At 64.6% G+C, this 26353-nt stretch overlaps 3 protein-coding genes across 4 annotated transcripts; 1 reads left to right on the top strand and 2 right to left on the bottom strand.

The window, feature by feature from the left end:
* Positions 1-99: 99 nt before the first annotated feature.
* Positions 100-7751, bottom strand: CHLRE_17g732450v5 (uncharacterized protein). Its single transcript, XM_043072450.1, has 4 exons — positions 7328-7751; positions 7032-7153; positions 4424-6799; positions 100-4229 (listed from the first exon to the last, which is right to left on the bottom strand). The coding sequence occupies exons 1-4, from the start codon at positions 7539-7541 to the stop codon at positions 624-626; spliced, it is 6318 nt and encodes a 2105-aa protein (XP_042914909.1). The 5' UTR covers positions 7542-7751; the 3' UTR covers positions 100-623.
* Positions 7752-8911: 1160 nt separating this feature from the next.
* Positions 8912-17767, top strand: CHLRE_17g732400v5 (uncharacterized protein). The gene is made up of 6 exons (XM_043072449.1): positions 8912-11009; positions 11276-11431; positions 11695-12072; positions 12234-14878; positions 15168-15755; positions 16040-17767. Exons 1-6 carry the CDS (start codon positions 9258-9260, stop codon positions 16170-16172), a joined length of 5652 nt encoding a protein of 1883 aa, XP_042914908.1. The 5' UTR covers positions 8912-9257; the 3' UTR covers positions 16173-17767.
* A 7-nt stretch (positions 17768-17774) lies between these two features.
* Positions 17775-26131, bottom strand: CHLRE_17g732350v5 (uncharacterized protein). 2 transcript variants are annotated; one of them, XM_043072447.1, is made up of 14 exons: positions 26041-26131; positions 25862-25951; positions 23718-25584; positions 23364-23453; positions 22801-22951; positions 22305-22382; positions 22021-22104; positions 21598-21708; positions 21242-21343; positions 20972-21064; positions 20417-20638; positions 20034-20184; positions 19681-19784; positions 17775-19434 (listed from the first exon to the last, which is right to left on the bottom strand). In XM_043072447.1, the coding sequence occupies exons 3-14, from the start codon at positions 25421-25423 to the stop codon at positions 18997-18999; spliced, it is 3330 nt and encodes a 1109-aa protein (XP_042914906.1). In that variant the 5' UTR covers positions 25424-25584; positions 25862-25951; positions 26041-26131; the 3' UTR covers positions 17775-18996. The 2 variants fall into 2 exon arrangements, with proteins under 2 accessions (XP_042914906.1, XP_042914907.1); XM_043072448.1 differs by lacking the exon at positions 26041-26131 and having other exon boundaries at positions 25862-25991.
* Between the last annotated feature and the right edge of the window lie 222 nt (positions 26132-26353).

The raw sequence follows: 26353 nt of genomic DNA, 5'->3' as shown, positions 1-26353 counted from the left end.
AGCCCTCAGTTCCTCCTCCCCAACCAGCCCCAATGCGCTGCCCCATGGGCAAATGGGCTACGCCCCCTCCGCGCCCATTATTATGATACATAGATGCACGTACGGAGTACGCTTAACGCCAATATTTACCAAAACAGATCCAGTTGCTACAAACACGTTCGGCTCACGATGCAGGTAACAGAGTTCGTGCGTAACTGTCCAGTGTCCACGTCCATGTCCGCGCGCGCCGCAGACAGATCACAAACCCATGCAGCAGCTGGCAGCAGTCGAGATGAGAGTCGAAAGCTGAGATGACAGTCGAGAGCGCGTCTCCATGCATGCGTTCATTAAGTCCATTGACACACTGAGGCAAGGATGCATGGAGTCTTTAGCAATCAAGAGCTATGCAATCAGTTCAGGCTTACGTGGCCCTCCTTGCTTATGAAAGTTAGCACAGCCCCTGCATGCCTTTCCCAACCTCGTGTGTCATTGCATGCCCCCTGCTCTGCGCTTGGGAATGGCTTAATCCCCCATCATTAGATCACGGAACGTTAGCGCCGCATGCTGTACACCGTGCAACCTAATTGGTTATCATGCGTGCTGCTCATGCCGTGCACCATACATGCATTAGTCGCTTGATCACATCACGCCCCGCTGCCACCGCCGCCACCGCCACCACGCGTGGCCGCCGCCGCGTCGCTGCTGCCTGTGACGATGTGCAGCAGCCGCGGCAGCCGGCCGCGCCACTGCGCCGCAAACGCGGTGTACGACTGTCCGCGCTTGAACGCGCGCCACACCGGGCCCCGGAGGAAGGCGCGCAGCGCGGCTGTGGCGCCCGGCTGCGGCATCAGCTCGTGCAGGGACACCCACTGGGGCGCGGCAGCGGCGGAGGCGGGGCTCCGGCTGGGTAGGTCATCATCAGCATTATCGAAATGTGCACCGGCATCCGCCTCCGCCTCATCTTCGTCATTGCCGTGCTTCATCACACCTGCCGCGGCCGCCGCGCGCATTCTAGTAGCCTCGGTGGCGGCGGTGGCGGTGGCGGAGGCTGGCGCTGCAATACGGGCGGGGCGGGCCCTGCCCGGTAGGATGCGGGACAGAACGCTCGCGGCGAAGGAGCGGACCGGCAGCCTGCTGTGTGTGCCTGCTGCTGGTGCCATCGCTGCGATCATGTCGGCCTGAGGTGCAGGACCTGACGGCGGCGGCTGCAGCGGGCGCCGGCTGGTCCGGAACTGGAGACAGGGGCCCTCGATGCTGGCGCAAGTGCCGATGCGCACGCGCGAGACCACGAGCGTGAATCCCATTGCGGCGGCAGAGGCACTGCTGCTGTTGCGGCGCCGCCGCCAGCTGGCGTGGGGCGCCCTGCAGGCTGTAGCAGAAGAGGAGGATCCTTGGCGCGGCCGCCGCCTCGCGACCGTCACACTGCTGCCTCCAGCCCCCCGCAGCCCCACCGCGTCCACCTTCCCTCCCGGGACCGAAGCAGCTGCGCCACCGGCCGCGGTCCGCTGGCCCCTGGCCGCTGCGTCGCTGCCACCCGCAGCCAGTGGCCCCTGTGCCCCCGGCAGCGGCAGCGGCACAAGTGATGCCAGCGGTGCCGATACCGCCGGTGGCTGCAGCGCCGGCGGTGCGCCAGGCCGCTTCAGCGCAGGGCGCAAGCCACCCGTGCTGATGACGCTGCCGCTGCCAGCGGCGGCGCCGCTGTCAGCTCCGTCTAAGACAGGCGCTTGCTGCTGCTGGCCCAAGCCGGCGGCTGCTGTCAGGGACTCGACTGTGAACAGCAGCGCTGCCGGCGCCGGGGCGGGTGGCGGCGATGCCAGCGCTGTCGCCGTCGGCGACGGCCCAACTTCACCCACTACTACTCCCTCCTGCTGCCCCAGCGGCTGCGGGACCCGGCAGAGGGAGCTCCGGGCCCGCTGCGGCAGCCGCAGCCTCACACCGGACAAGACGGAAGGGGCAGAAGAGCGTTGCGCCGGCGCCTGCAGCATCAGCCTGGTGGCGACGGCGGCAGCGGCGGCGTCCGCAGAGGCAAAAGCACCCTGCGCCGTTGCAGCGTTGCGGAAGTGCGGGGCCACGGCTACGGGTCGTGGTGGCGTGGCACGAACCGCCGCAGCTACAGCTGATGAGACTGGCTCCGCCCCCATTCCTGCTGGTGTGAACAGCAACTCCTCATCATCACTCGTCACGTCCCAGACACGGATGTCATCATTGCTGTCCTTGGTAACAGCACCGGTGATGTTGAAGGTTGGGGCCGCTTGCAGGCTTGCAGCAGCACCACTTGGAGTGGCGGCGGCTGCGGCTGAGGGTGCAGAGGGCGTCACGGCGGCAGAGGGCGCCACTGCTGCAACTGGAGGCGCTGCAAGACGCGGCCACGACCGCTTCTGTGGCAGCAGCAGGCCATTGGCGGAGGTGGTGCAGCTGGTCGTGGGGGCAGAGGCCGCAGGATAGGAGGCGGAGGCCCAGCCGGCTGTGGCAACGGCGCGGGCAAGCAGGCTGCCGCCGCCACCTCTCAGTGTACTGGCTGCAGCAGCTGTAGCGCCACTACCACCGGCCGCCGAAGTTGCAGCAGCAGCCGAAGGCACTGCCGCTGCCCGCAGAGCCGGAGGCCCCAGTGCAGTAGTAGGGCGGATGGCCTGTTGCCGAGCTGCCGACGGCGGGCTGATGGCGCCTGCGCCACCACCTGCGCCACCACCACCACCACCACCACACGCCGCCGCTGCACGCACACGGCGCGCGCCGGAGCGGGGCCGGATGGGCTTGCAGCGCTGCGACAGCACGGCGGTGCGTGGCCGCGCTGCTGCTGCTGCCGCAGGCGGCGACGCCTTGGCGGCCGCCACTGCTGAGGCCGACGCCGCAGAGCCGTCCGCGCCGCCACGGGCGCGGCCGCCCGCAGCACGGGCGCCGCCCTCAACCCAGCTGCCGAACGCGTCATGCTCGTCTTCGCCGTCGTCGCTGCTCAACCTGTGATCATTATCTGCGCTGCCACGGGCATGCCTGGGAGTGATGCCAGATGTCCCCTCGCTGCCTCCGCCATGGCGAGCAACCGGAGGCGCAGCTCCCCCAGCTGATGAGCTAGGCGGCGGTGGCGACATCAGCAGGGCCTTCTGGCAATCGCCGTGCTGGGCCGCCAGGCGCGGCCGCACCACCACCCGGGTCACCTGCGGCGGCCCCTGCTGTTGTTGCTGGTGGATGCTGTCTAGCGCCGGCAGCGGTTGCAGCCTGCTGCTGTTGCTGCCGCCGCCGCTGCTCCTGCTACCACGGTCCCGGTCTTCCCAGTCACCGCGGCTCCTGCACCCCACGAGCAGCATTCCCGCGCTGCCGCGCTCTGCGTCACTGCCGCTCCCGCTGTCGCTCCCAATGCCGCCGCCGCGACCCATTAAGTTGCGACGGCTTCGCCGTATCGGCAGCACCAACTGCCGCTGCGATGCCGCTGGTGAGTAATGCTGCTGTGACGCCCGAAGGGTGGAGTGTGCGGCCATCGCCGCAGCAAGCGCATTATCGAGGGCACTGTGCCGCCGCGCGGCGGACTGCTGCTGCTGGTGCCGCCGCCGCTGCTGCTGTTGCTGCTGGCGACTGGCCGGGTTTGCGCCTCCGCTGGTGGCCCTCGCATTGCCGCTAGCGCATGTGACGAGATCGCCCGGGTCACTGGCTGCAGTAGCAGCGGCGGCGGCGCCGGCCAGGGCAGCGGCAGCCCCAGCCGCGGCAGTAGCAGCCGCGACACCGCTGCCGATGGAGGCCGGGCGACGGGGCGACGAAAGCATGGGCGATGGAAGGCTCGGCGTGCTCGCATAGTCCTCAGCGGTGGCTGTAGCGGCGGCCGTAGCAGTGACGACGTGGGCGGCACGGTTCGCTGGGATGCGTGGTGTTGGGGACGGTGCCAGCCCCAGGCTACTGGTCCAGCTTGAGCTACTGCCGCCGGTGAAGGCTGTAGCGCTGTCATCGCTTGTTGCCATGTTGCTGTCGCCGCCCTCCGTCATCGCCTTGCCATAGTTGCGTGCAGCCGCCGTGGCGCTTGCGCCCCACCCAGTGCTGCGGGTGGTGACAGCCTTTCCAGCTGGCCCGCCCGCCGCCGCCGTCTCTTGCTCGAGGACGGAGCGGCGCACGCTGCTGCTGCTGTCGCCGGCAGAGGCGCTGCGGCGCAGCTGCTTGCGGCTTCGAGCCAGGGCCCGGTCCAGGGGCGCGCCCTCTGCCGCGCGCTGCAGGCGGGCCGGGAGGCCGTCGTAGACGTGGACGTAGGAGCGCATGCGCAGAGCCTGCGATCGAGCGCACCCATCGTCATCGTCATGCAGAGGGGGGGGGGGCATTGCAAAATGGATGCAAAGTGAAAGGGAACTGAACTATGATTTATCGCCGTGCAAAGGGCAGTTGGGCCAAAGCAAGGAAGGCCTCCATGCAACACACAGCATGCGTATACGAACAGCACCTTTGCACTTGCACACGCACGCACCTGCAGCTGATCTTGCTCGAGCAGTATGCGCCGCCGCCGTGTCACCACCCCCATCACCGCCAGCGCCGCCACCACCACCACGCCCACCGACACCGTCCCCGCAATGATGATCTTGGCAAAGCCCTTGCTGCTGCCGCGATGGCTGTTGCTTGCTGCTGCAGCTGCTGTCGGCGTGCTACTGCTGCCGGCGGAGGCTGTGGTCACACCACCGGTAGTGGGTGGCGGCGTGAGCTGGCAGTCCGTTGTGCTGCTACTGCCATCCGCGCTGCTGCCCGACAAAGTCGCACACAGGCTGCTACTGCCGCCGGCCGAGGCGTAGGTCTGGACACCGAGGTCATTCAGGGCCACCTGGTACGTGGCCTTGAAGGCGGCTGTAGCAGTGACGGCGTCGGGTGTAGCAGCAGGCACGCACAGGCTGGAGGCGTAATCAGCCGCCAGCTGCTGCAGGCCTGCAATAGCCTGTGTTTGCAGGGAGCCGTCCAGCATACCCGCGAGGCTGCTACTGCCGCCGCTGCCACTGCTACTGCCGCCACCTTCAGGTACCGTAACGTCCAGGCTTGCACTGCTGGCGCCGCCGCCAGCAGCAGCTGTCAGGCATGTGGTGCTGCCGTCACCCGCACCTGCTGCGGCCAGAACCCCCCGCCGCCGCCTACTGCCACTGTTGCTACTGTTGCTACTGCCGCTGTCGCACGCAAATGCGCAGGTTGCTCCGGAAGCACCAAGCCCCGAAAGCCTCAGAAAGTCCTGCGCCATCCGCAGCAGCGCCTGATGCTGCGCAGGCTGCGAGCACGTGTCGTTGTTGATGCTACTGCCGCCATCGCCCGCCGCCAGCAAGAGCTCAAGCCCCTCCACGGCCAAGTCAACTGCTACAGCCTCCACGTTAGTAGAGCCGGGGAAGAGCGCTTTCAGGGCGTCTGCCAGGTCAGTCGCCGTACCCCCGCCGGTTGTGTTGCTGCCGCCACCGCCACCGCTAGCTGCAGTGCTGTTGCTGCTACTGCCATCAGCAGCTGTCGAAGCCCGTCGCAACACTGAGGAAAGGGCGGCCGCAACGGAGCTGGCGGGAACCTTGACGTCCCGCTTGAGCTGCAGGATTGCGGTGGCCTGTGTGGCCGACGGCGCCAGAAGCTCCTGCGGTAGGCTGGGTGCCGGCACCTGACCTGTGATACCACTGCCGTTGCCATTGCCATTGCCATTGCCGGTGCCGGTGCCGGTGCCGGTGCCGGTGCCGGTGCCGGTGCCGGTGCCGGTGCCGGTGCCGGTGCCGGTGCCGGTGTCGGTGCCATTGCCATTGTTGCCGCCGTTGCCATTGCCATTGCCATTGTTGCCGCCGCCGTTGCCATTGCCATTGCCATTGCCATTGCCATTGCCATTGCCATTGCCATTGCCATTGCCATTGCCATTGCCATTGCCATTGCCATTGCCATTGCCATTGCCATTGCCATTGCCATTGCCATTGCCATTGCCATTGCCATTGCCATTGCCATTGCCATTGCCATTGCCATTGCCATTGCCATTGCCATTGTTGCCGCCGCCGCTGCCGTTGCCGTTGCCATTGCCGTTGCCATTGGCATTGCCATTGCCATTATTGCCGCCGCCGTTGCCGTTGCCAGTATCATTGCTGTAATTGCTGTTTGAGCCGGCTTGTTGCGGAGGCGGGGGCAGTTTCATGGGCTTGTTTCCCGGAGAGGCCTTGCCGCTGGGCGACAGTGGAGGTGACGAGGCCGTGGCGGTGCCGTCGGGGCTTGGCAGTGGAGATGGAGGCAGCGGTGGTGGAGGGAAGATGGCGGGTCCTGCTGCTGCGGATCGTGGAGGGCTGGGCGGTGATGGAGCCGGTGCTGACACTGCTTGTGTAGCTTGTGCAGGTGGTGGCGGTGGCTGAGCAACTGGCGGCGGCGGCGGCCGCACCATGCCGGGAGGTGGCGCCCGCGCCGGCGACGGTGTCGGCGGCGGCGGGGATGGTGGCAGCGGGGGTGACGGCGTCGGGGGCGGCGGCCAGAGGTTGCCCACCATGGGCGCGCCGGGCGGGATGCTGCTGGTGCTGCTACCGCTCAAGCCGAAGGGCGTCGTCCCGCCGTAAGTGCTGCTGTTGCCAGGCGGCGGTGGTCGCGCCGACGATACCAGGGGTGGATAGCCCATCAGCCGTACGGCATCAATGACCAAATCCGGATCCACGAGTAACGCCAGCGCCTGTACGGCACGTGGCGGCGACACGGCCGACAGGTCGCACCTGTACCAATAGGTGCCGTTGCTGGCGGCGGCGCTGCAGCCCTGCGGGATGGCGTCGGCGGCGCACAGGGATGATCCGCTATTGCCGTTGCGGAGGTAGATCCAGGCCGGCTGGCCGTTGGCGCTTGAGCCCGCCACGCTAACCGCCACCTGCACACATGCGTGCGGCCAAGTGTAAAGTGCAAGGGTACCGGGGCGGAAGCAAACAGGCGCTGCTGGCGGCTTGACAGCAACATTCACACATTAACTGACTCGTGTCCAACACGCGGGCGCTGGCGTGTGTGGGCAACACCGCACGGCCTCCCATGGCGCGTGCGGGCGATAGTATTTCCCCCTGTGCTCGCTCCGTCCGCAGGCATCAGGCATGCTTGGACGCACCCACCTCCGTTGCTACGAGTGCGCTCGTGAAGTTCAGAATGAGCCACGCACTGCGGGTGAGGCCTGTGTCCTGGCGCAGGCTCCACAGACTGGATGGAAGGACAGAGCTCGGGGAATTGCACCGGCCTGGAACCAGCAGAAGGGGGGACGCGAAAGCAAGTAAGCGTGGCTGGGGCGAGTAGAACCAAGCAAGCAAGCAACGCCAGTTGCGTGGTGCCGAGCGAGGGCAGCAGCAGACGGTGACGCGACGTGCCATTCCAGTCACATATCTTTCCGCGCAACTGTGTATCAGCGCCTTGCCTGTGTAGGTAGGTGCGCCCAGCAGTCCTGAAAAGTCAGCTGAGCGGGTTGCTACGCCCCACACGTCGGCTGTGGATGCCCAAACTGTCTGAGACGCCCCACCGGAGCAGTTTGCATAGCCACCCGAGCAGGCGGTCTGTGCTGATGCCAAGCTTAAGCTGAGCAGAGCGAACACTACGAAGGCCTGCAGGCGGTTCTGTACTGTGAGCGGCATTCCATCCACATGCAAGTACGTGGGCGCCCGCTTCATTGTCGGTAATCAATTGCCTAGCACTTAAGAACGCTATACGTAGTACGATGCATGAGTAGTTGTCTCGTGGTGAGCAGTTCGCAACAACTGGAAGTTGGACAGACTCGTTAGTGGCGGTGTGCCTGGGCCCTGGTGTATCTTGAAGTTGGATATGAAAATGCTGTAGAAATTGATGTATAGAGTGAGCAGAACGGTAACGGAATGTTTGGGGAAAAGTCGTTTCCCATGGCATGAACCCGACTGGCCTAAGACGTTGGCTTGGCGTGGCGCGCTCATGAGACGCCAGCCCCTGTGTATCAAACATCTTCATCGCTTGTGCCCCTCGCTGGTGTGGCCTGTAAACTGTCCGCCGGAGGTATGGGAGGGAGATGTTCACGGCGAACACCTCGCGCACATCTGCGGGATGGGTACCGAGACACACGCTCCAACTTGAGTGGACTTCTGATGGACGGTGCCCGTGGTCCAGCACTCCAGGTACGGTAAGCATAGTAGCGGGGGTGATATGCAAAATTGGTAACATCTCGCTCGGTGCAACATCCACGGAGCACAGCGAAACCCCTGGCCTCAGCGCAGCCCCGCTGGAATGATCCGGCCCCTTGACACACACATGAGCAACATTCTAGCGCGGCACAAGCGTAGGTGAAGCTCGCGCGTTGAAGGGGCTCTCCATACAGTCGAAACCAGATGAGGCCGACAAGCCACGCGTCGTCCCACAACAAGGCACTGCAGGCTGCATGGATAGCTGCACCCACGAGCAGCGCCAGCTCTAATCAACAAGACTGGTGGCGCTTGCTTGTGCAGCACAGGCCCATCCCTTCGAAGACAGGGGTGAATACAGGGGCCCCGCTGGGTACGCGCCAGGCCAGCCTGGCGCGGCACGACACGACCCCTAAGACCCGTGAAGACAGCCCAAGAGCGCACGTGTTACCTGCTTGTTGTGTGCTAGCCATGCGGGCGGGTAAGCATTACTTCTAAGACGAGAAGCTTTCTAGTTGCCCAAGCTGTCTTGAAAACACCGAAACTACACGAGTCAGGCTCCTGCTCTCTGTCGCTTTTTCCGTGCACACAGGCATAATGTTATACTGTAGAAGCTACAATACGCATGGCCTTTAAAGGAACCTTTTTATCTCCCCAGTTCCGTTCGCCTATGCGCTGCCTTACAGCGTGGCGGCATGTCTGCGGTAGCATTGCAACAACATTTCTGTAGCGCAGTAATGAAAGCGCAGTTCAGGCGTGAGGGTGAGCTTGTGTGTATCAATCATCGCAAGCGAGCTTTGGGAGCCCCTCCCCATAGCATTTATAACTGTTTTCTTTAGCCAAGCCTTTTGTAGAGAGACTAATCCATGAGCTTCCTGGCTCGTTAGCGGTTTGGACCAATCTACCAGCATGAACTTGTAACCCGCACAATGATGCATACTACTGATGCGTTTGCAAATGTTTGCATTAGCAACTAGTTGGAGCGTCGTGGTGTTCGCAAGTGCAAGCCAAGGCGCGTCACCGCATTTATTCAGCTGGCTTTCGGGGCCCAGTCAATGATCTTCATAGCATATAATATCGCTTCCTAATACTTGTGACTGGTTCTGCTGACAGTGAGCGCCGATGCCGCGACAGGCATTAGCCTGCTGGCGTCCGTGCTGCAGAGCAGCTTCTACCCGCCAGCAGTAGGCGCAGCTCACCCGTATGGGGGTACGCAGGTTCCCGGGCGGATCCGCGCGGCGCTGCTGCCCCGGCGAGGCGAACCCTGCTCGAACTGGTCCCGCCCGACAGCATAGGTCCCGCCGAAGGTCGGCGCCACAGGCGCTGCGCCTGAGGTACCTGTTCCTGCTGGCGGCCGCTCTGGTGCTGGTGCTGCAATGCAGCGGCCCACTGCTGCTGCCGCTGGCGAGGGCTGCGACCGCGCCTGGTGTTAGCGGGACCTCGTGCGCGGCAACTGGTAGTACCCAACCCTGCAGACCCGCCAACCCCAGCACGAGCAGCAGCAGCAGTAGCAGTACTCTGGGAACACTCACCACACCCGACACCGCTGCGACTCCCGCGCCTTCGGCCAACAATCCTTCCGCCTCCGCCGGCAGTAGTGGCGGCGGCGCCGGCGGCACTGGCGGCACCGACGGCACAACCACCAACAGTTTCATTGCAGCAGCCCCACCGGGGTCATCGTCAGTCAGCGGGGACAGCACCGCTGTTAGCACCCAGGGCCCGACAGGAGCAGGCATGCCTGCAACGCCGCCACCCTCAGCCCCCGCCGGCACCGGGGCAGCAGGGGCAGGGGCAGGCGCCCCATCTGTCCCTGCGGCAACTGGCAGCAGCAGTAGCAGCAGCAACAGCACAACTAGTGGCGCAGCTGCAGGCGGGGCACGGCCAGCTAGCATCGGCGGCTCCGGCGCCTGGGGCACCACGGCCGCTCCGCCGCCCGTACCGCCCCCTGGGACTCCGGCAGGCGGGTCTGCTGGCGGCGGGGCGGCCACGGGCACCCCGTCACCGCGCACTTCTTACAAGTCCTCCGCCTCCGCACCGCCATCACCTAGCTTCGGCACCGGCGCCGGCGAGCAGCAGCAGCCCACCGCTGGGACACCCTCGCCCTCTCCCGGCTCCGCCTCCTCCGTTTCCGGCCTCAGCACCGCCGCGCTCTCCGCGCTGCTGGGCATCCCACTCGCGCTGCTCGCCGACGCCAACCCCGCGGGTGTGCTGTCACTAACGCGCTCCGTGTCTGTGAGCGGTCAGGAACTGGCGGCGGGGCCCGTTGCCGACATGACGGTGGCGGCGGCGGCGGCGCTGCCCGGCGCGGAGGCGGTGACGGAGGTTCTGGGGTGGCAGGTGACGGCACCTGTGGAGCTCGTGCCGCTGAGCGCGGCGGGCGCGGCGACGGGCGCGGCGGCGCCGTGTGATGCGGTGGTGCTGGGCGGCCTCCAGAGCGAGTTCACCAAGCGCGCCAAGGAAAAGCTCAAGTCGGGCGGTGGCGGCGGCCCCTCCACCAAGGCCGCGTGCAGGCCCAAGAGCGGCGGCAGTCGCAACACGGGAGGCAGCAGTAGCAGTAGCAGTGGCAGTAGCAGTGGCAGTGGCAGCACCAGCGTCCGGCGTAGTGCTCGCGCGCTGCATCAGGCTGCGGCCATGACGGACCCGGCGGCGGTGTGCGGCGCGGCGCAGGCCTCGCCTGGCTCCACCACCTCCGTCGCCCTGACGCTGCTCGTGCCCGCCGACCCGCCCAACTCAACCACACCCACCACCAACACGACAACCATGGCTACTGCCACGGCGACTGCCAACAGCAGTAGCAGTCGCAGTAGCAGTGGCGGCGGCGGCGACCTGCAGAGGGGCGTGTACAGCATGCTGCAGGACTGGCAGGCGGAGGGCGCGTTGTTGACGGCGGCGGACGCGCAGCAGGTGCTGATGTGCGTGCCGGCGGCCGTCACAGATGTGAACGTCACCACACAGGTGCGTCGTGCGCGTGCATGCGTCGCCACGGTGCCGTGACGCGCACGCTCACGCTTGTCGCGGTGTTGAGGCTGTGGAGGCAATGCCGTGAAGCACCCTGGCACCGCCCAACTGCACTGTCCGGGGTCGCGGTTGCACAGGCGTTGTCCGACCGCGCATGGTTGGTGTCCGGCATGTCTCTCACTGCCTGTCGCACGAGGCTGTGCTGTGTCTCCGCTGCTGTGTGTGTCGTCACTGCTTCCCACCACCCCGCCATGCCCCCGCAGGTGCGTGCCACCTACAAGGTACCGCTGAGTGCCCTGGGGGCTGAGACCTACGCTGCCGCCTGCAGCAGCGGCGCCAGTGGTAGCAGCGTGCCCGGCGTCGCGGCCGGCGACACGTGCTCCGTGCTGTCGCCCGGCAGCCTTGGTGCCTCCACTCTAGTGAGTATGGACATGCGAGTAGCGCTGCGGAAGGGTGTCGGTTGTGGTACATCGTGTATGTGGTGCGGAAGGTGCTCGATTTAGTCAAGGCGATTGGCGGACTTTCGGAGTATACCGACAAGCGAACAAGGGGCGGTCGCTGTAGACGAGTGCGCGCGGGGACTTTGGAAGTGTAAGTTTGACTTCGGCCTGACGCGCCGCCCGTGTGTCCCCCCGTTCACTCCTTAAACAATCATGAATGCAACCCCCGCTGTCCCGCTCAGGACACTGGCGGTGGCAACGACCCTGGCGCCCCCGGTGCACCGCCGCCCGGCATGAGCGGAGCCGTCGCTGCCTCGGGCGCTGGCGTTTCGCCGTCCTCTGGCAGCGGCGGCGGCGGCGGCGGCGCGATCCTGCCGGTTGTTGTCGGCGTGCTTGTGGCGGTGGCAGTGGCGGGCGTGGTCGCGGCCGTCTTCATCATCCGCCGTTGCCGCCGCCGCCGCACGCGCGCCCGCGTGCTGGCCGAGCAGCTGGAGAAGCGCCGGGCGGAGCGGCAGGACCAGGACCTGGCGAAGGAGCAGCAGGAGCAGCAGGGGCAGCAGGAGAAGGAGAGGGAGCTGGGAGGAGCCGATGTCGATCTTGACACTCCAGGCGCCAGCACGGTACGGCCTTGCATGCCATGCACCCGTGTTGTACCTGGCGCACGAGTGCCGCTGCTTTTGCTCTAGCACGCCGCCGCTCGGCACCACGCCCATATGGGTCCATCTAACTGCGCTTATCGCAATTTTGCAAACTTCTTCCATGTGCACTATAAATTTTCCAGGTTCAGGACTCGGGCTCCCGACCGTCAACGGCTTGCGGCATCATTACGGACATCAGTGCCCGCGCATCCCCCCTGCCGTACAACACAGACCCCGCCATATTCGCCGCCGCCAGCGCTGGACCAAGCCTAATTAAGCTCGACGGTTCCGGTGCTGCTGCGTCGCTGGCGGCGGCTCTGGCTGTGGCGGCGCCGACAGCGCCTCAGTCCGTCGCCACATCGCCCGCGGCTGCCACCGCCTCCACCAGCCCCGCCGCGCTTATGAGCAACACCAGCAGCCCTGCCGCTCGCATTGACACCGGAGGCACTCCCGCCGCGCGTCTAAGCAATGGCGGCGGCGGCGGCGCCGCGTTACCTCCCTTCGCTGCCCGTGGGGGCAGCGGCGGTGGCGGCGGGAGTGATGCAGAGTCGGCAGCGGCGCCACTGCACCACACGCGCGGCCGTGCGCCGATGGTCCTCACCGGGCGCGCTCTGCTTGCGCGCCGCGGCTCAGGTGCCTCCATTAAGCAGCGCCTCATGCACACGCTCACAGGCGGCGCTGGTGGCGGCAGCGGCCTGAACTCTGTGTGCCCCTCCGACTTCGACGAGGAACGCGCCGACATGAACACGGCGACCAGCCATGGCTACAACGGCTTCGGCGGTGCCATGACACACGAATCCACGGCCGGCGCCGGAAGCCGCCCTCCGGTCGGCGGAGACGGCGTGGCGGGCACGGCGTCAGACACGGCCCTCATTGCCATGTTTGGAGGCGGCCTCGGCGGCGCCGCCACGCCCGCCGCCGCCGCGGCGTCGGCGGCGGCACGCACGGCCTCGCTTTCCGACACGCTGGCGAGGCAGGTGTACTCCAACCCGTGCAGCGGCTCGGCGGAGCCGCCGCCGCCGCAGCTGGCCGACTGCCGTACCAGCACTGCCAAGCGCAAGGCGTGGCTGCTCGGCGGCGGCGGCGGCGGTGGCGGCGGCGGCAGCGACGCCGACGGTGATTCGCAGCTGGTGGCGCGCGGCAGCTACCCAGGCGTGGGGTACCTCGACGAAGGGCGCGCCCAGATAGTGAGGCCGCAGCCTTCACAGCAGCCGCAAGCAGCGCCGGCCGTGGTGACCGACGCTGTGAGCTCCTTCGTCACGCCGCTCACGTCGCTCACGGTGTCGCCGGCGGGCGCCATGGCAGCGTCGGCGGCCGCTGCTGCGCACGTGCGTGCCCATCGGGCGGTGGCGACGAGCGACCCGCCCGGCCCCGCCTCGGCGCCGGCGGTCCTGCACGTGCTGCTCCCTACCTCCAGCAGCGTTAGGGAGGCGCGGCTGGCGGCGGAGATTGTTGCGGCAGCATCACCGCCGGGCATGGCCGTCTCGCCTCGCAAGAGCGCGGCGGCGGCGGTTGTCGCGGCCGCCGCCGCCACCGCAGCCGGCGCTGCCGGCAGCGGCCCTGCCGCCCTTATGGCCGCGGCAACGCTGCCGCCGCCGATGGCGGTGCTGGCCGCAGAGCGTATATCGCTTGACGCCACCACCACCACCACGACCACCACCGCCGCCGCCAACACCCACCGCGTGTCCAGGACAGGCAGCTTGGTATCCTCTTCGTGCAACACGCCCACCGTCACGTCGGCTGAGGCGCCGGCGTCTGAGGCGCCGGCGGCGCAGGTGCTGCGGCTCAGTCCGCCGCCGCAGGCGGCGGCTGCAGCGGCAGCCGCCGCGCTAGCGGCCCCGCCGATGCGGCTGGTGCTGGCGGCTGGGACGCCGCCATCGGCGACGCCGTCACCGCTGCTGCCTCTGCTGCACGCCGACCGGCTAATGGGCTCTCCTGTGTACGGCACGCTGGACGTCATGTCGGACAATGAAGAGCTCGACACGCCCTCGCCGACCGTGCTGCCGCGGCCCCCGACCCCGCCGCGCTCGCGCCGCCCCAAGACGCCGGCGGCGGCCGCGCAAGCCGCCGCCGCCGCCGCGGCGGCGGTGATGGAGCAGCAGGTCGAGGAACGCCTTTTCCACCACCAGCAGCAGCCGCAGACCAAGATCGCCGCCGACGCGGCGGCGGAGGCGGCCGCAGCGGTGCAGGCACCCGCCGGCACCCGCCGCTTCGCCACCTTCAGTGGCTACAGCCCATCAGTGACGGCATCCCCATTTGCAGCAGCGGCGTTGGCGGCAGCGCTGCCGCCCCGCCTCAGCCTCAACGGTGCCGGCACCACCGCCGACGGCGGCAGCGGCAGCAAGCCCAGCGACGACGCCGGCCGCGGCTCCGGCGGCGCCGCCGCCACCGGAGTCGCCAAGCCAGCCGTCCCTGCGTCCAACCGCCGCGCCAGTGAAACAGGTGCCTTCAGGCCCATTGCAGCAAGCGACCCAGGACTGCCTCAACAACAACAACAGCTACAGCCGAACGGGCTGCCGCCGCACCACCCGCCGCCGCCAGGCGCGCCCGCCGCCGCCGCCACCGCCCGCCACAGCCTCACGATCACCGGTGGCGGCAGTGGCGCCGCCGCCGCGGCCGCGGCCGCCGCCGCGGCCGGTCGCTTCACGAGCCGCGTCAACGCTGCCGCATCGCTGATGCGGAGCAGCAACGTCAGCGGAAGCGGCGGTGTCAACAAGGTCCGCACCGGGCGTGATGTCGCGACGCGGCTCGCCGACATCACGTGGGGCATGTTCCCGCGCACTGAGAGGTGAGTGCTAGAGCTTTCGTAAGCGCACTGCGAGGTGATTGCTAGCTTATGTACGCGCGCCACGCGCTGTGTCGACCTTTGGCGGCTTGTGTGGGGTGCATGACTTATGTGTGTTTTGGGGGGGGGGGGGGGCGTAAATACCAGCCCAAACTAAACCAAACCAAGCTAAACTAGCGAAGCACAGGCAGAGGCGTTAGTTGCGAGCGATATTTGGAAGGCGTCAGGCGACAAACATCTTTACAATGCCCCACGGCGGTTGTCGTTGTCGCTGTTGCTGCTTCATTTCCAGGTTGGCGACCAAGCGTGCCTCTGGTGCCCTCGTCCCGGCGTCGCCGGTGCGTGCCAGTGCGGGCAGCCAGCTCAGCGGCGGCAGCGGCAGCGGCTGCGGCACGCCCGCCGCCGGCGCCGCGGCGGCCGCCGACAGCCCGAACGCGCACCTGCGCTCCGTGCTAAAGCACACTCCGGGCATCAAGCGCGCAAGCCTCTCCGGCACCTCCCTGGGCGCCGCCCCTGTGGCCGCGCCAAGCCCCGTTCCGCCGCTGCACTCGGGCCGGGAGGGCGCCATTCTTGATGTGCGCATCAGCAGCTCCGCCGCCGGTCCCGCTGGCGCCAATGGTGGCGGCGGAGCCGGCACCAGCGGAGACGCAGCGGCCGGGCCCCGCCTTGAGTTCCTGGTCCGATGGAGCGGCAGCGCGACCGTGTCCCACGACGCCGTCGTGGCTGCTACGGCTGGGGCGGCTGGGGCGGCGGCAGCGGCGGCGGCGGCCGGTGTGTGGCCGCCTGCGCCTGCGGCGCGGCCGGCCCTCGTGGAGTGGGTGCCGACGGAGGGCGTACCAAGCAAGGCCGTTTTGAAGCGGTTTATGGGCGGCAGCCCAAGGTGGGTGCGGCGGTCAAAAGCAAATGCACAGACTCTCGCTCTTGCTGCATGCCTGTTGGTTTTGCGCTCGGGCATATACGGCGGCTCCCACGCAATGCGCTGGCCCAATGTTTAGGCTGGCTTGGGTACTCACCCTGCACCCTTGTACCTGCTGGATCAGTCTGATGTCTCTCATCAGGGCCTGCTGTTGATGTCCCCACGTTGCTCGCCAACCCTGTGTCCCCACGTCGACCGCCCTGTCTGACGCAACACCCGTCCTCTCCTCGATGACGCCCCTATCGCAGGTGGGCTGCGCTGCGGTCGTCGCCTGCATTCAAAGACTTCACGCAGCGCTGGCGCCACCGCCTGCCGCGTGTGGTGGTGGTCGTGGGTGAGGATGGCTCCGTGTCAGCGTCCGATGACTCAGACGTCGAGTAAAAGTAGAGGCGCGGCAGCCGCGGCTGTGGCAGCTGGTGATGGTGCTAGTACTAGGGCTGATACGACTGCTGATGCTGGCGCTGGCGCTGGCGCTGGTGCTGGTGCTGGTGCGGCTGCGGGTGGCGGTTGTGGGGGTGTTTGTGGAGCTGCTGTTGCTTGGGTAGAGCGTCCAGGCGCTTCAGGATGATGTCACGTATCTGGTAGAAGTGATGCTGTGATTCGCCTGAAACGTTGGTGTGTGGCTACGCGGAGCACACAGGCATGCCGCCCATCTGCTATGTTTTTTGTTGCCCCGTTTACATCGGGCCGTACAATTTTGTGGACGGAGCATAAGGCGCTGCATGTGCACATGTGGTGCTGGCGACAGTTGATAGAACGCAATATGGGCATTATTGCATTATGGTACAATGCGTAGAAGCAGTGTTGCTTTGCCTGGTGGCGGCTGCAATGCGCGCGTGCGTTCGCGCGAACGGCAGGGGCATAAGAATGTCCTGGAAGGATTGGCGGTCATTCCAGCAGCGATGTTGTGAGCGAGGCAACGCATCTCGGTATTCCGCATGGCCAGCGGGCGAGGAATGAATGAAGACAATGGCAAATGCACACACATACATACATGCACGCACTTGGCGCGAAGGAATGTACGCATACATGTTTGTATGCACTTGGTACATAGGCATTGCGATGGGCGGGCGGGCGTTCTTGTGATGAAGTCTACAACAAGCCGTGGTGCTAGGGATTTGGGGCGGGGGCACACGTGAGGCACGAGGCCGGATGGTGTGGCCTGAAATACACAAGCGTAGGGACGCGGGGGGTAAGGGGCAGGCTCATTTCAAGCATGCAGTCTGAGTGGGAAGCCACAGGTTCCAATACGGGGACCACTTGTCGTATGGGCCTCTTGTATCACGCAACACACTCATTGGTGCTGCTGCAACATCGCGGCCGGGATAAAGAACATGCAGGCAGGCAGGTAGACACGCAGGTGCACCTCGGCACAGCACGGTCACGTGATACTTGGCGGGGTCGTAACTCCTGTGGATGTATGTGTGGATGCATGGTGTGTTGCTGGCCTTCTTGGGGTGTGTGGTAGGTTGTTGCTGCTGACGGCCTAAGTTTGGTGGGTGGTAGGAATAAAAGCAAAGATGTTTGCAGAGCTGCCAAGCGGAGTGCTTGGCCTATACGGTACGACGTGCGATTATGGCAACCACACTCTTGTGATAGATGCGCAGTTTCTGGGACTCTGCTGGTTTATATTGCCGATTTCGTTGAAGCAAAGATGCGGGGCTGAAATGCCTGCTTGTTGTGCGGGTCGCGGTTGTGGTTATGTGGCTGGTGAAGCAGTTGTTGCGGTAGATCCACACTTTCCTGGCGCTTCACCAAGCCCACTCTCCAAGTCCCCATCCTGGAGAACGGATGTGGGCCTTGGTGAGAGCGAGGCTCGTCTTGGTAAAACGTGTATGGGGGGGTTGGTTTGAGTTCGGGGAGCATCTGTACCATGTGTATTGACTGTACCGTATTCTTGCCCACGTCTGGGTTCGGCACTGGTGTCTGCCGCTGATCACGTGGACAGAGGTACCCCTAACGTTAGGACAGAGGCGTACCGTGCGTCCATGACAGTTTAACAAGTGAAAATGGACTAACGTACATTCGTGCAACCCATCGCAGCCTCCTGCAAGCCACACGTTCCGGATGCATATTGCATGGTAACCACAAGCAACTGAATGTACGACGCCCCCTTTGACGCAAAACCCGCGACCATGGGCAGTGTGGCACACAGAATGCACACTGACACACTTGACACGCGCTTTCAGCGCGCACAATGCCTGTCGCTTCTTGAAGAGTCACATTCACAGACGACGACGGGCCGCAATACCGTAGTCACAAGGACACAAAGTACCATGCACCGTACGGTAGTGTGCGAAGGCAGAGAAGAAGAGTCGAGGATAAGGTCCGCACCCCCGCCGCCAATCAACAACGACGCCGATCATGACAGCACCCTTGAATAAGACTACCAGTGTGCAAAGCTACGCCCGACAGCCAAGCCCGACCACTGAAGATCTTCCCCCATTCTCCCTTCCCTAGGCAAACAGCCCACACTACAACAGGCACCATTCCACTAGTAGCATCGTCTCCCGCGGGTAGCCAGGCCCCAAATGCTAACCAACTTACAACATCCCTGCCCTTGAAAGCAGGATCGCGTGACGGCCCGCCAATACCAATGCCGCCCTCTACCGTACACAAGAGGGGTTCCCCTTATCCACAATGCCTGCACCTGCGGTCTGCTATGCGCCAATGTCCTGCAGCCATTAACAGTGGTCAAAGTTATCCGCAGTCACCGCAATGCTCCAATAGGAGCCGCCAGCAGCATGTGCTGCATCTGCCTACTGCAGATTAGGTCAAATCATGCGTCAGACCCACACACAGGCGTGTATAAGAATCACCCTCGCCAGCATAAATCCCCTAACATTCTAGCTCACCAAACAATGACGTCAAAACGCCCTCTGTTGTATCCATCGGATCGTTCTCCCAGTTGTCGTCCGCCACGTGCGCTACATATGCACACCTTCTTGAGCAAATGAGCCAGCGCGCAAGTACGCTCGCGCATAAATGCGGTGCATGAGTAAGCCAACCCAGAAAAACTGACCATCCGTCACGGCGCACGCTGCTCCCGGCCACCCTCCCATGTACACGGCTATACGCTTGCTAGGGCCTGCCTACCCCTCAGGCTTGTTGCATGCTCGCCACAACTTGCTAAGCTCTTTTCCTTCACATCTGCTAAAAAAACATTCTAGAGAATTGGAACTAAGGGCTTCAAATACGGATCTCCTTAGATGGGCTGCGCCGGCACGGGATCCGGGTAGGGAATGCCCACGCCCACGAACCCTGGCTCCCCGGGGTTGGGCCGAACCAGCGTCACCCACTTGGCTGCGCCGTACACATCTCCGTTGAGCAAAAAGATCATGTACATTCCCGGCGGCGCGACATTGATGTTGGGCGGGCCGCGCACAATCACCACGCCGTCGGCATCGCTCTTGCCCATGATCTCTAGCCCGATAAGGCGCTGGTGTGTGTTGAAGGAGTGGGTGCAGGAGCAGGGCGCCACCAGGACCACGCGACTGAGGCGCTGGCCGGGCGTGGGGAAGGAGTAGGTGAGCGTGAAGGGCTGCGCGTAGGGCACCACGTCGGACTGCAGCGAGGTGATGGTGGGCTTGAGGGAGTCGAAGTAGAAGAACGGCGGGCTCATGATCTCCACCCGGTACTCGGCCTGTGAGCGGCCGGTCAGGGCGGGGTGGGTGAGGCAGCGGAGCATGGCAGCAAGGCAAGGCAGGGAGGCGGCTGCAGGAGTGTGCTGGAAGGCATGGATACGGTAGTGGGGAACGCGGCGGGCGGAAGAGATGTGGCTTCAGCAGTCCCCCACCTGCTGCAGCCCAGCCGTGGATATGCACGTGTTCAACAAGTTACATGTGGATATGCACGTGTTCAACAAGTTACATGTGCGCAACGCACACACCTTGCTGGTGGGCGACGGCTCGAAGTCGACACCCGGCGTGACGGTGAAGCGGTAGCAGCGGTCGCACCCCGCCACAATGATAGTGCCGTTGGTGGTCAGGCAGGCTGCATGTGTGCGAGGAGGGCCGAGCGTGTCCGCGCCGTGTTAGCAGCAGAGCAGTGGCAGACAGCGCGAGCGTTGCCGCCCAGCCCCAACCACTTTGGGCCCCAACCCCCCCTCCCCTCGCTCTGCCTCCTTTCACTTTTTTCCAACAATTTCCCAGGGCATATAAATGGACAGCTTCCGCTGCGCCGCCGATAGCAAATAACATCCTTTGTTGCTGTGTGCCGCACCGCCGTGTGCACAGCGCTCACCCGTGGAGTGGTACATGCGCGCGATCTTGGTGGGTGCTAGCCGCCTGATGCGGTCGCCCAGCGGCTTGTCTGGGTCGTACAGCTCCGCGAACAGAACGGGGTAGTTGGCGCGCGAGTCGCCGCCACTGGCGCTGTCGCCCGCCAGGCCGGTCTGTGCGCGGGGAAGGGGGAAAAGCACACGAGGCGGAAGGAAAGAGGGTTAGCGGGATGGTGGTGCAAGGGTGGTCGTGGTGGTGTTTGTTAGGTGCAGTTGAGACTTAAGAGGGATCGGGTAACGCATGCATAACAGATTAACAGTGCGCTGCATACTTGCTGTGCCACGCCACCCCCGTCCTCGTGAATACTGTACATGAAACATTTCCATCAAATGATGCTTCACTCACGTTTGCGCCGTTCAGGATGACCACCTTGCCGTTGGGCAGCAGCACCGAGTCGGGCATGACGCGGCCCATGACCATGTTCTCGTACGCCCAGCCCTCCGTAAAAGTGTAGTTTTGGTTGGGCGCATCGTACGTCAGTTTGATTCGGTTGACGCCGCGGTTGGCGATGAGGCTGAGGTCCTTGTTGGCCGCCTCCTTCTGACCACCGAACAATACCACATCCACCTACAGCGATACAAGAGAAAGAATGCAGGGTTTTTGGTATGCGATGAAAAAGAGATGCAAGAGAACAGATGTGGGGGGTTTTTGATTTGCGGAGGGCGGCTCGGTTTGTGACAGGTTGAGCGGCACGGTTGTGAGTCGTAGCTTCCAGAGTCTGCCTAGGTGTCTGGCCGCAGCATTGCGTCACATGGCAGGGTAATGGTGCTCGGCGCAGGCGACACAACTTCGCGTAAGAGCACGCGTGTGGCTGTATCGTGCTGTGTGCTACCAGAAACAGGCGCTCAAGTCATGGGATTGCTGGACGTGCCACGGCGCCCTCCTCCCACTTCCCCGCACCTCGTATCCGTTCTCCGGGTACAGGCCCAGCATTACGCTGGTGCCGGTGTAGGGGAACTGGGTGGTGGCGTAGCCGCGCAGGCGGGGCACGTCCTGTGTTTGCAGGGGCGTGTGCGCGGTGGAAGGAGGGCGAGAATGGCGCGATTACCGTGTGCGGTGACCCACGTAAAGCCACGGTCCTGCGAACCACGGCGCCCCCGCACGGTTCCCCCGCGACGCCCACGCACAGAAAACCTCCACACAAACCCCTCCCATCACCCCGGTCCGCACCTGTCTCCATTTGTTGGTGGTGTAGTCCAAAATGTAGCCTGACCGGCCGCAAAAGGTGAACATGTAGCCGCTCGGCAGCACGTAGTTGAACGGGTAGTAGATCTGCGAATTGATAGTGGTAGTGGTGGTGGTAAAGGTAGGAGCAATACGGTACGAATAGGCATCATGGGCAAGTGACAGTTGCTTCATGCGCAGAGTCCCGCAGCTTGAATCCATCCCCCCGACACGCGTGTACGCTTCGCCGGCATATAGCCTAGTCACATGCAGGAGCCCCACCAGATGGCTAACCTCAACTTCCCAGAACCCGTCTCCATATGCCAAACTAACACCACTGTTCGCACACATGCCGCTCCCACCTGCTCGCTTTTGTCCAGGTAGTAGGGGTACATTCCGAACTGGGTCACGTTGTTTGTGGGCGGGTCGTACAGCTCCCAAAAGGGGTTGTTGGCGGTGCCGGCGCCCACGCCCTGTGCGTGTTGTGGAACCAGGTCACGGAAAATGATTTTACTTAGTTGTGCTGTGCGTTTGCGCGTCTGTTGATAAAGAGCACAAAGACTGTGTATGCGATGCAGCAACGCGACGGCATACGGATGCGCGTCTGTGTGTGTTTAAGGTGTAGCACAGATCACCGACATGATGCTTGCATGCACGTAACGATGTACGTGCTGACATGCCGCTGCGGCGTGCAATGCCACTCGAGCCCTCTACGGTAGTAGTTCTTTGTGTGCAGGATGCGCGGGCGCTTGGCTGCTGCCCGGTGCACGCCGCAGGCGCCGCACCTGCGTCCCTCCCATGATCATGACCTTGCCGCTCGGCAGCAGCGTGGGTGTGGGGTACCAGCGCCGCCACCGCATCTCGTTGACCTGTCGGGAGAGGGGAGGCAAGGTCCAGGGCAAATCAGGATTCCGGTTCCAACACAGGGGGAATGGGAGTGAGATGGCAGAGACAACCCCTCAAACATTGAGGCCAAACCTCCTTCGCGCTCTGTGGGCTGGTTATGGGTTCTGGGTCATGTAGTTGGGATCACATGTAACCATCTTTCTCCTTTTCGCCCAGCTATTACCTTGCGCAGGTTGAGGTCGGTGCACGACTTGTTGAATGTGCGCACAGACTTCATGCCGTCTGGGTAACCGGCATTGGCCTGTGCGAGTGTGTCAGGAACCCATGATGAGTACAGTGGGGAAGCGCTGTGTAATGAAACGCCGGCATATGAGTACAATGCAGAAACGGGACGTGAACTTGCTGCACTGATTTGTGGTGTTGTGATACAGCGAATGAGCCAGTCCCGCACCCTGCAAGTATGCACCCCCCCTCCTCCTGTTCAACCCCATTCCACCCCACCCCGCAACAAAGACACACATACACACAGGCACATGCACACACATTTACACACACACACACACACACACACTTGTGGGCAACTGCGCGCGCATGTATGGCTGAATTGTTCCGTTTGTTTTGTTTCACACACACACACACACACACACACACACACACATTTACACACACACGCGCGCGCACACACACACACACACACACACACACACACACACACGCACCTGGTGCCCTCCCACGATGAGGACGTCCCCTGTGTCCAGCATGGTGTGTCCGCAGCAGAACAGCCCATCCGGCGAGTAGATGTGTGTGTAGGAGCGAGCGGCCAGGTCGAAGAAGCCGGCAATGTTGTGAGAGCCGTCAGGGTGGTAGCCGCTGCGAGTGTGGCGCCCCGGCGCGACAGGGCGAAGGTCGGGTCAGGCCAGACGACGTCAGATGAGGTCAGATACCGTGAGAGCCAATCCCATTCCGGCGTGCCCTGCTGCGTAAGCTCCGCAGTGGTACAGCAACGGTCGTGGCCAATCCATCGGCCTTCCCAAGTTCCCTTCACTCCCGCCCCTTCACTCCCGCCCCTTCACCCCGCCCCCACTTTACGCCTGTGATTTACTCACTCCCTTCCGCACATGAACGGCTCCTCCCCGCACACACCTCCCCCGGCTCCCTCTCGCCCCTTCACTCCCACTTGGCTTCTTTGGGATTGGAGCAACCTACCCTCCCTCCCTCCCGCCCGCCCTCCCTCCCGCCCTCCCTCCCTCCCGCCCGCCCGCCCTCCCGCCCTGCAGCTCACCTGGGCCTCTCCATGAACAGGTACCTGTCGGTGCCGGGGATGGCCGCCATGTGAACCGCCACGATCATGCCGCGACCCACCTGCTCATACCTGTGGCGGGTGGGGTGTCCATGTGGGTCGGGCCGGGGGCCAGGCAGGAGGTGTTGCGTCTCCAACCAAAGAAGGGAGCTCGTAGGCAGTCGGAACGGGCTGGTCTGAACGCCAGCCGCAGCCACAAGCCTGGCCGAGCACACGGCCCATGCGCCCATCCACCCAGTCAACCCCCTCACACACACACACACACACACACACACGCACTCTCTCAGTCACGACCCCATGCGTGTTTTCTTATATGAGATTCAGCCACCCACCCACCTGCCAATGACTGTGGGGTCAGCCAGCGGCGGCGACGGCGGCCGCATGAGGGCGGGCGGCGAGGGCGACAGGGGCGGGAACAGAGGGGCATCCGGCGGCGTGGGCGGGAAGGCGTCACCAGAGGGCTTGGGGCCGCCGGTGCCGGGTAGCGGCGGGCGGGGCGGCGGCGGCCGCGGCGGCGGCGGCGAAGGAGGCCGAGGAGGCGGCGGTGAGGGCGGCGGAGAGGGAGAAGTCAAAACCGTGCTGGGTGGCGGGGGAGGCGAGGGAGTGGGCGGGGAGGGGGATGGAGGCGGGGGCGAAGGAGGCGGGGGCGAGGGAGGCGGGGGCGAGGGAGGCGGGGGCGAGGGAGGCGGGGGCGAGGGAGGCGGCGGCGAGGGTGGTCGGGGCGAGGGAGGTCGGGGCGAGGGAGGTGAAGGCGAGGGAGGTGAGGGCGAGGGAGGTCGGGGCGAGGGAGGTCGGGGCGAGGGAGGTGAAGGCGAGGGAGGTGAGGGCGAGGGAGGTGAGGGCGAGGGAGGCGATGGCGACGGTGGGGAAGGCGATGGCGGCGGCGGCGGTGGCCGTGGAGGTAGCGGCGGTGAACTATCAGCAGGCCGCGACGCAGGAGTCACCACTGGCGGCGGCGGCCGCGGTGGAGGCGGAGACGGTGGCGGCCGCGGTGGCGACGGCGACATAGGTGACTGCGCTGGCGGCGGCGGCGGAGGCGTCTGCGGCCGCGGCGGGAGCGGCGGGAGCGGCGGCCCAGGAGGCGGCGGCCGCTTCTTGACTTTGACCTTCTTCTTCTTCTTCTTAGGAGGTGACGGCGGCTTTGGCGGCGGCCGCGGCGGCCGTGGTGACGGGTTGCCGCCGCCTATCAGCGCTGCCGTTGGCGCGTCCGCGCTGTCAGTGCTGTCTCCAGGCATAGGCGCCGGTACGGGCCCGGGTGTTGCTACTGTTAAAGGAGAGGGTGGCGGCGTCGCCAGCAGCGGTGGCGGCCGCGGCACGGCCGTTGCATTGCTGGCGCCTCCAATGGGTGGCCGCGGCAGCGGCGGCCGGGGTGCGACCGGCGCCGGCGAGGGAGGGCGGGGCGCTGTAGCCGTCGGTGCCGGTGCCGGCGAGGGCGAGGGCGAGGCCTGTTGCCCTGCCGCCAGCCCTAGACAGGACATGAGGGAGAGCGCCAGCAGCGTCAGCAGCGCCGCCCAGCCCATGCGCCGCGGACGTTTCGCCTGTGCCTGATGGCTGTAACCGCTGCGACTGCCGCCGTCAGCAGCGGCACCCCGTACCCGCTTGCACCGCGGCCCCTGCTGCCGCTGCTCCTGCTGCTGCTGTCGCCGCTGCGGGCATTCGGAGCTCCCGCATGAGGCGGAGGTGGAGGCGCCCACAGCAGGGCAAGGAGCCACAACGTGAGATCTCCGGTAGTTGTTGCAGCTCATGGCCCCAACAGCGATCCCGCCGCTAGCGTGCTCGCGGTCAGCTGTGGGCATGCCCGCCTGCCCACGGCACGACGGGAGCGAATCCGTGGTGAGCGCTGCCCTGATACTACCGGCGCCGAGTGCTTGCTGCAGTTCCGAGGTGTGGGCCCTGGCTGCGTCGTTATGATTATTTGTTCGATCCCTTCCAGATGTCGAGCAGGGGCTGACGCCAAAGGCAGCCTGCTGGCCTCCAGCGACGGCGTCGTCGTCAGGGTTCGGGACGCCGCGCTCGCGGCATCGCGTAGTTACCGTGCCCATCGCCGCGACTGGCGCGGCTCAGCCACAAAACCGAATTCAGCCGCGAGTTCAGTGAACTAGCTCTGAACCTAATTCGTGGCATGCGCCAAGGTTACCCGCTTCGTATACGCTCTGCAACCAATCGACCGTTCAGTAGCGGCTGAGCAGCGACCACGTCGTGCCTGTGGCCCGGACACAGTAACCATTAGAGCTAGCGTAGAAAACATGTAATCACGACAAGAGCCATGCGTTTACGAGCGTGAAGCGAGCCGAGTGGCGAAACATCATCTGAGCACAGCTCGCGCAATCAGACCGAGGTAGGAATATTGCACGTATATCACAGCAGCTTTATCTTATCATCTCTCATACAGGTAACTATGCGAGGCATGGCTACGGGCGGAACAGCCAGGCCAGCAACAGAGACCCCACGATGTAAAGCGAAGGGGCCTAAATATATACCTGTTATAGCTAGCCACAGCAGCAGCTAAGCGCCCGCCTTTGCAGCTGCTGACGAACTGCTCTAACAGTCCTCTGTCACTGCGCGCTAATCTGTTGCCAAGTTGGTTGGAGAGGATGCAGGGCAAATCGATATGTGAAGTGACGAAGTGAGCTTAACTAAATCTGGAGTCAATACTCACTGGCGCTCAACCTCATCTGGCCGACGAATCGACTTCTGCAGGCCTAGCCCTGGAATCTCTTTACCCCTTCATATCAAAGAACTACATAACCATGGGAAATGGACAACAGCCCTCAGGCTATCACAGCGAAAGTCGGTCAGGCCGCGACAGTCGGGCGTGCCTTCCGGGTAGGTGCGTCCGACTTTCCCCTCCGCCGACTCGTAACAGCGCCCCGATCACGTTATGCGAGTCGGAGCTGTGCCCCCTAACCCCCGTGCCCTAACATCCCAACCAATCCTTTTGCCATAGCGCTTCGCCTTCACCCGTACATGTG

Source organism: Chlamydomonas reinhardtii, chromosome 17 (genome assembly GCF_000002595.2).
Source record: "Chlamydomonas reinhardtii strain CC-503 cw92 mt+ chromosome 17, whole genome shotgun sequence".
NCBI lineage: Eukaryota > Viridiplantae > Chlorophyta > Chlorophyceae > Chlamydomonadales > Chlamydomonadaceae > Chlamydomonas > Chlamydomonas reinhardtii.
This window is presented reverse-complemented; position numbering and strand designations above follow the sequence as displayed.

What these genes read in the sequence shown, in the direction of transcription:
- CHLRE_17g732450v5 (XM_043072450.1), bottom strand. Translation starts at nt 7,541, where the DNA reads ATGCCGCTCACAGTACAGAACCGCCTGCAGGCCTTCGTAGTGTTCGCT. An exon ending in GGGCGCACCTACCTACACAG is followed by an intron (nt 7,154 to 7,327) that starts GCAAGGCGCTGA and finishes TGCTGGTTCCAG; the next exon opens with GCCGGTGCAATTCCCCGAGC. An exon ending in GCGCACTCGTAGCAACGGAG is followed by an intron (nt 6,800 to 7,031) that starts GTGGGTGCGTCC and finishes GCATGTGTGCAG; the next exon opens with GTGGCGGTTAGCGTGGCGGG.
- CHLRE_17g732400v5 (XM_043072449.1), top strand. Translation starts at nt 9,258, where the DNA reads ATGGGGGTACGCAGGTTCCCGGGCGGATCCGCGCGGCGCTGCTGCCCC. An exon ending in ATGTGAACGTCACCACACAG is followed by an intron (nt 11,010 to 11,275) that starts GTGCGTCGTGCG and finishes ATGCCCCCGCAG; the next exon opens with GTGCGTGCCACCTACAAGGT. An exon ending in GCCTTGGTGCCTCCACTCTA is followed by an intron (nt 11,432 to 11,694) that starts GTGAGTATGGAC and finishes TGTCCCGCTCAG; the next exon opens with GACACTGGCGGTGGCAACGA.
- CHLRE_17g732350v5 (XM_043072447.1), bottom strand. Translation starts at nt 25,423, where the DNA reads ATGGGCACGGTAACTACGCGATGCCGCGAGCGCGGCGTCCCGAACCCT. An exon ending in ACCTGGACAAAAGCGAGCAG is followed by an intron (nt 21,344 to 21,597) that starts GTGGGAGCGGCA and finishes ATCAATTCGCAG; the next exon opens with ATCTACTACCCGTTCAACTA. An exon ending in GCGCATGTACCACTCCACGG is followed by an intron (nt 19,785 to 20,033) that starts GTGAGCGCTGTG and finishes GCACACATGCAG; the next exon opens with CCTGCCTGACCACCAACGGC.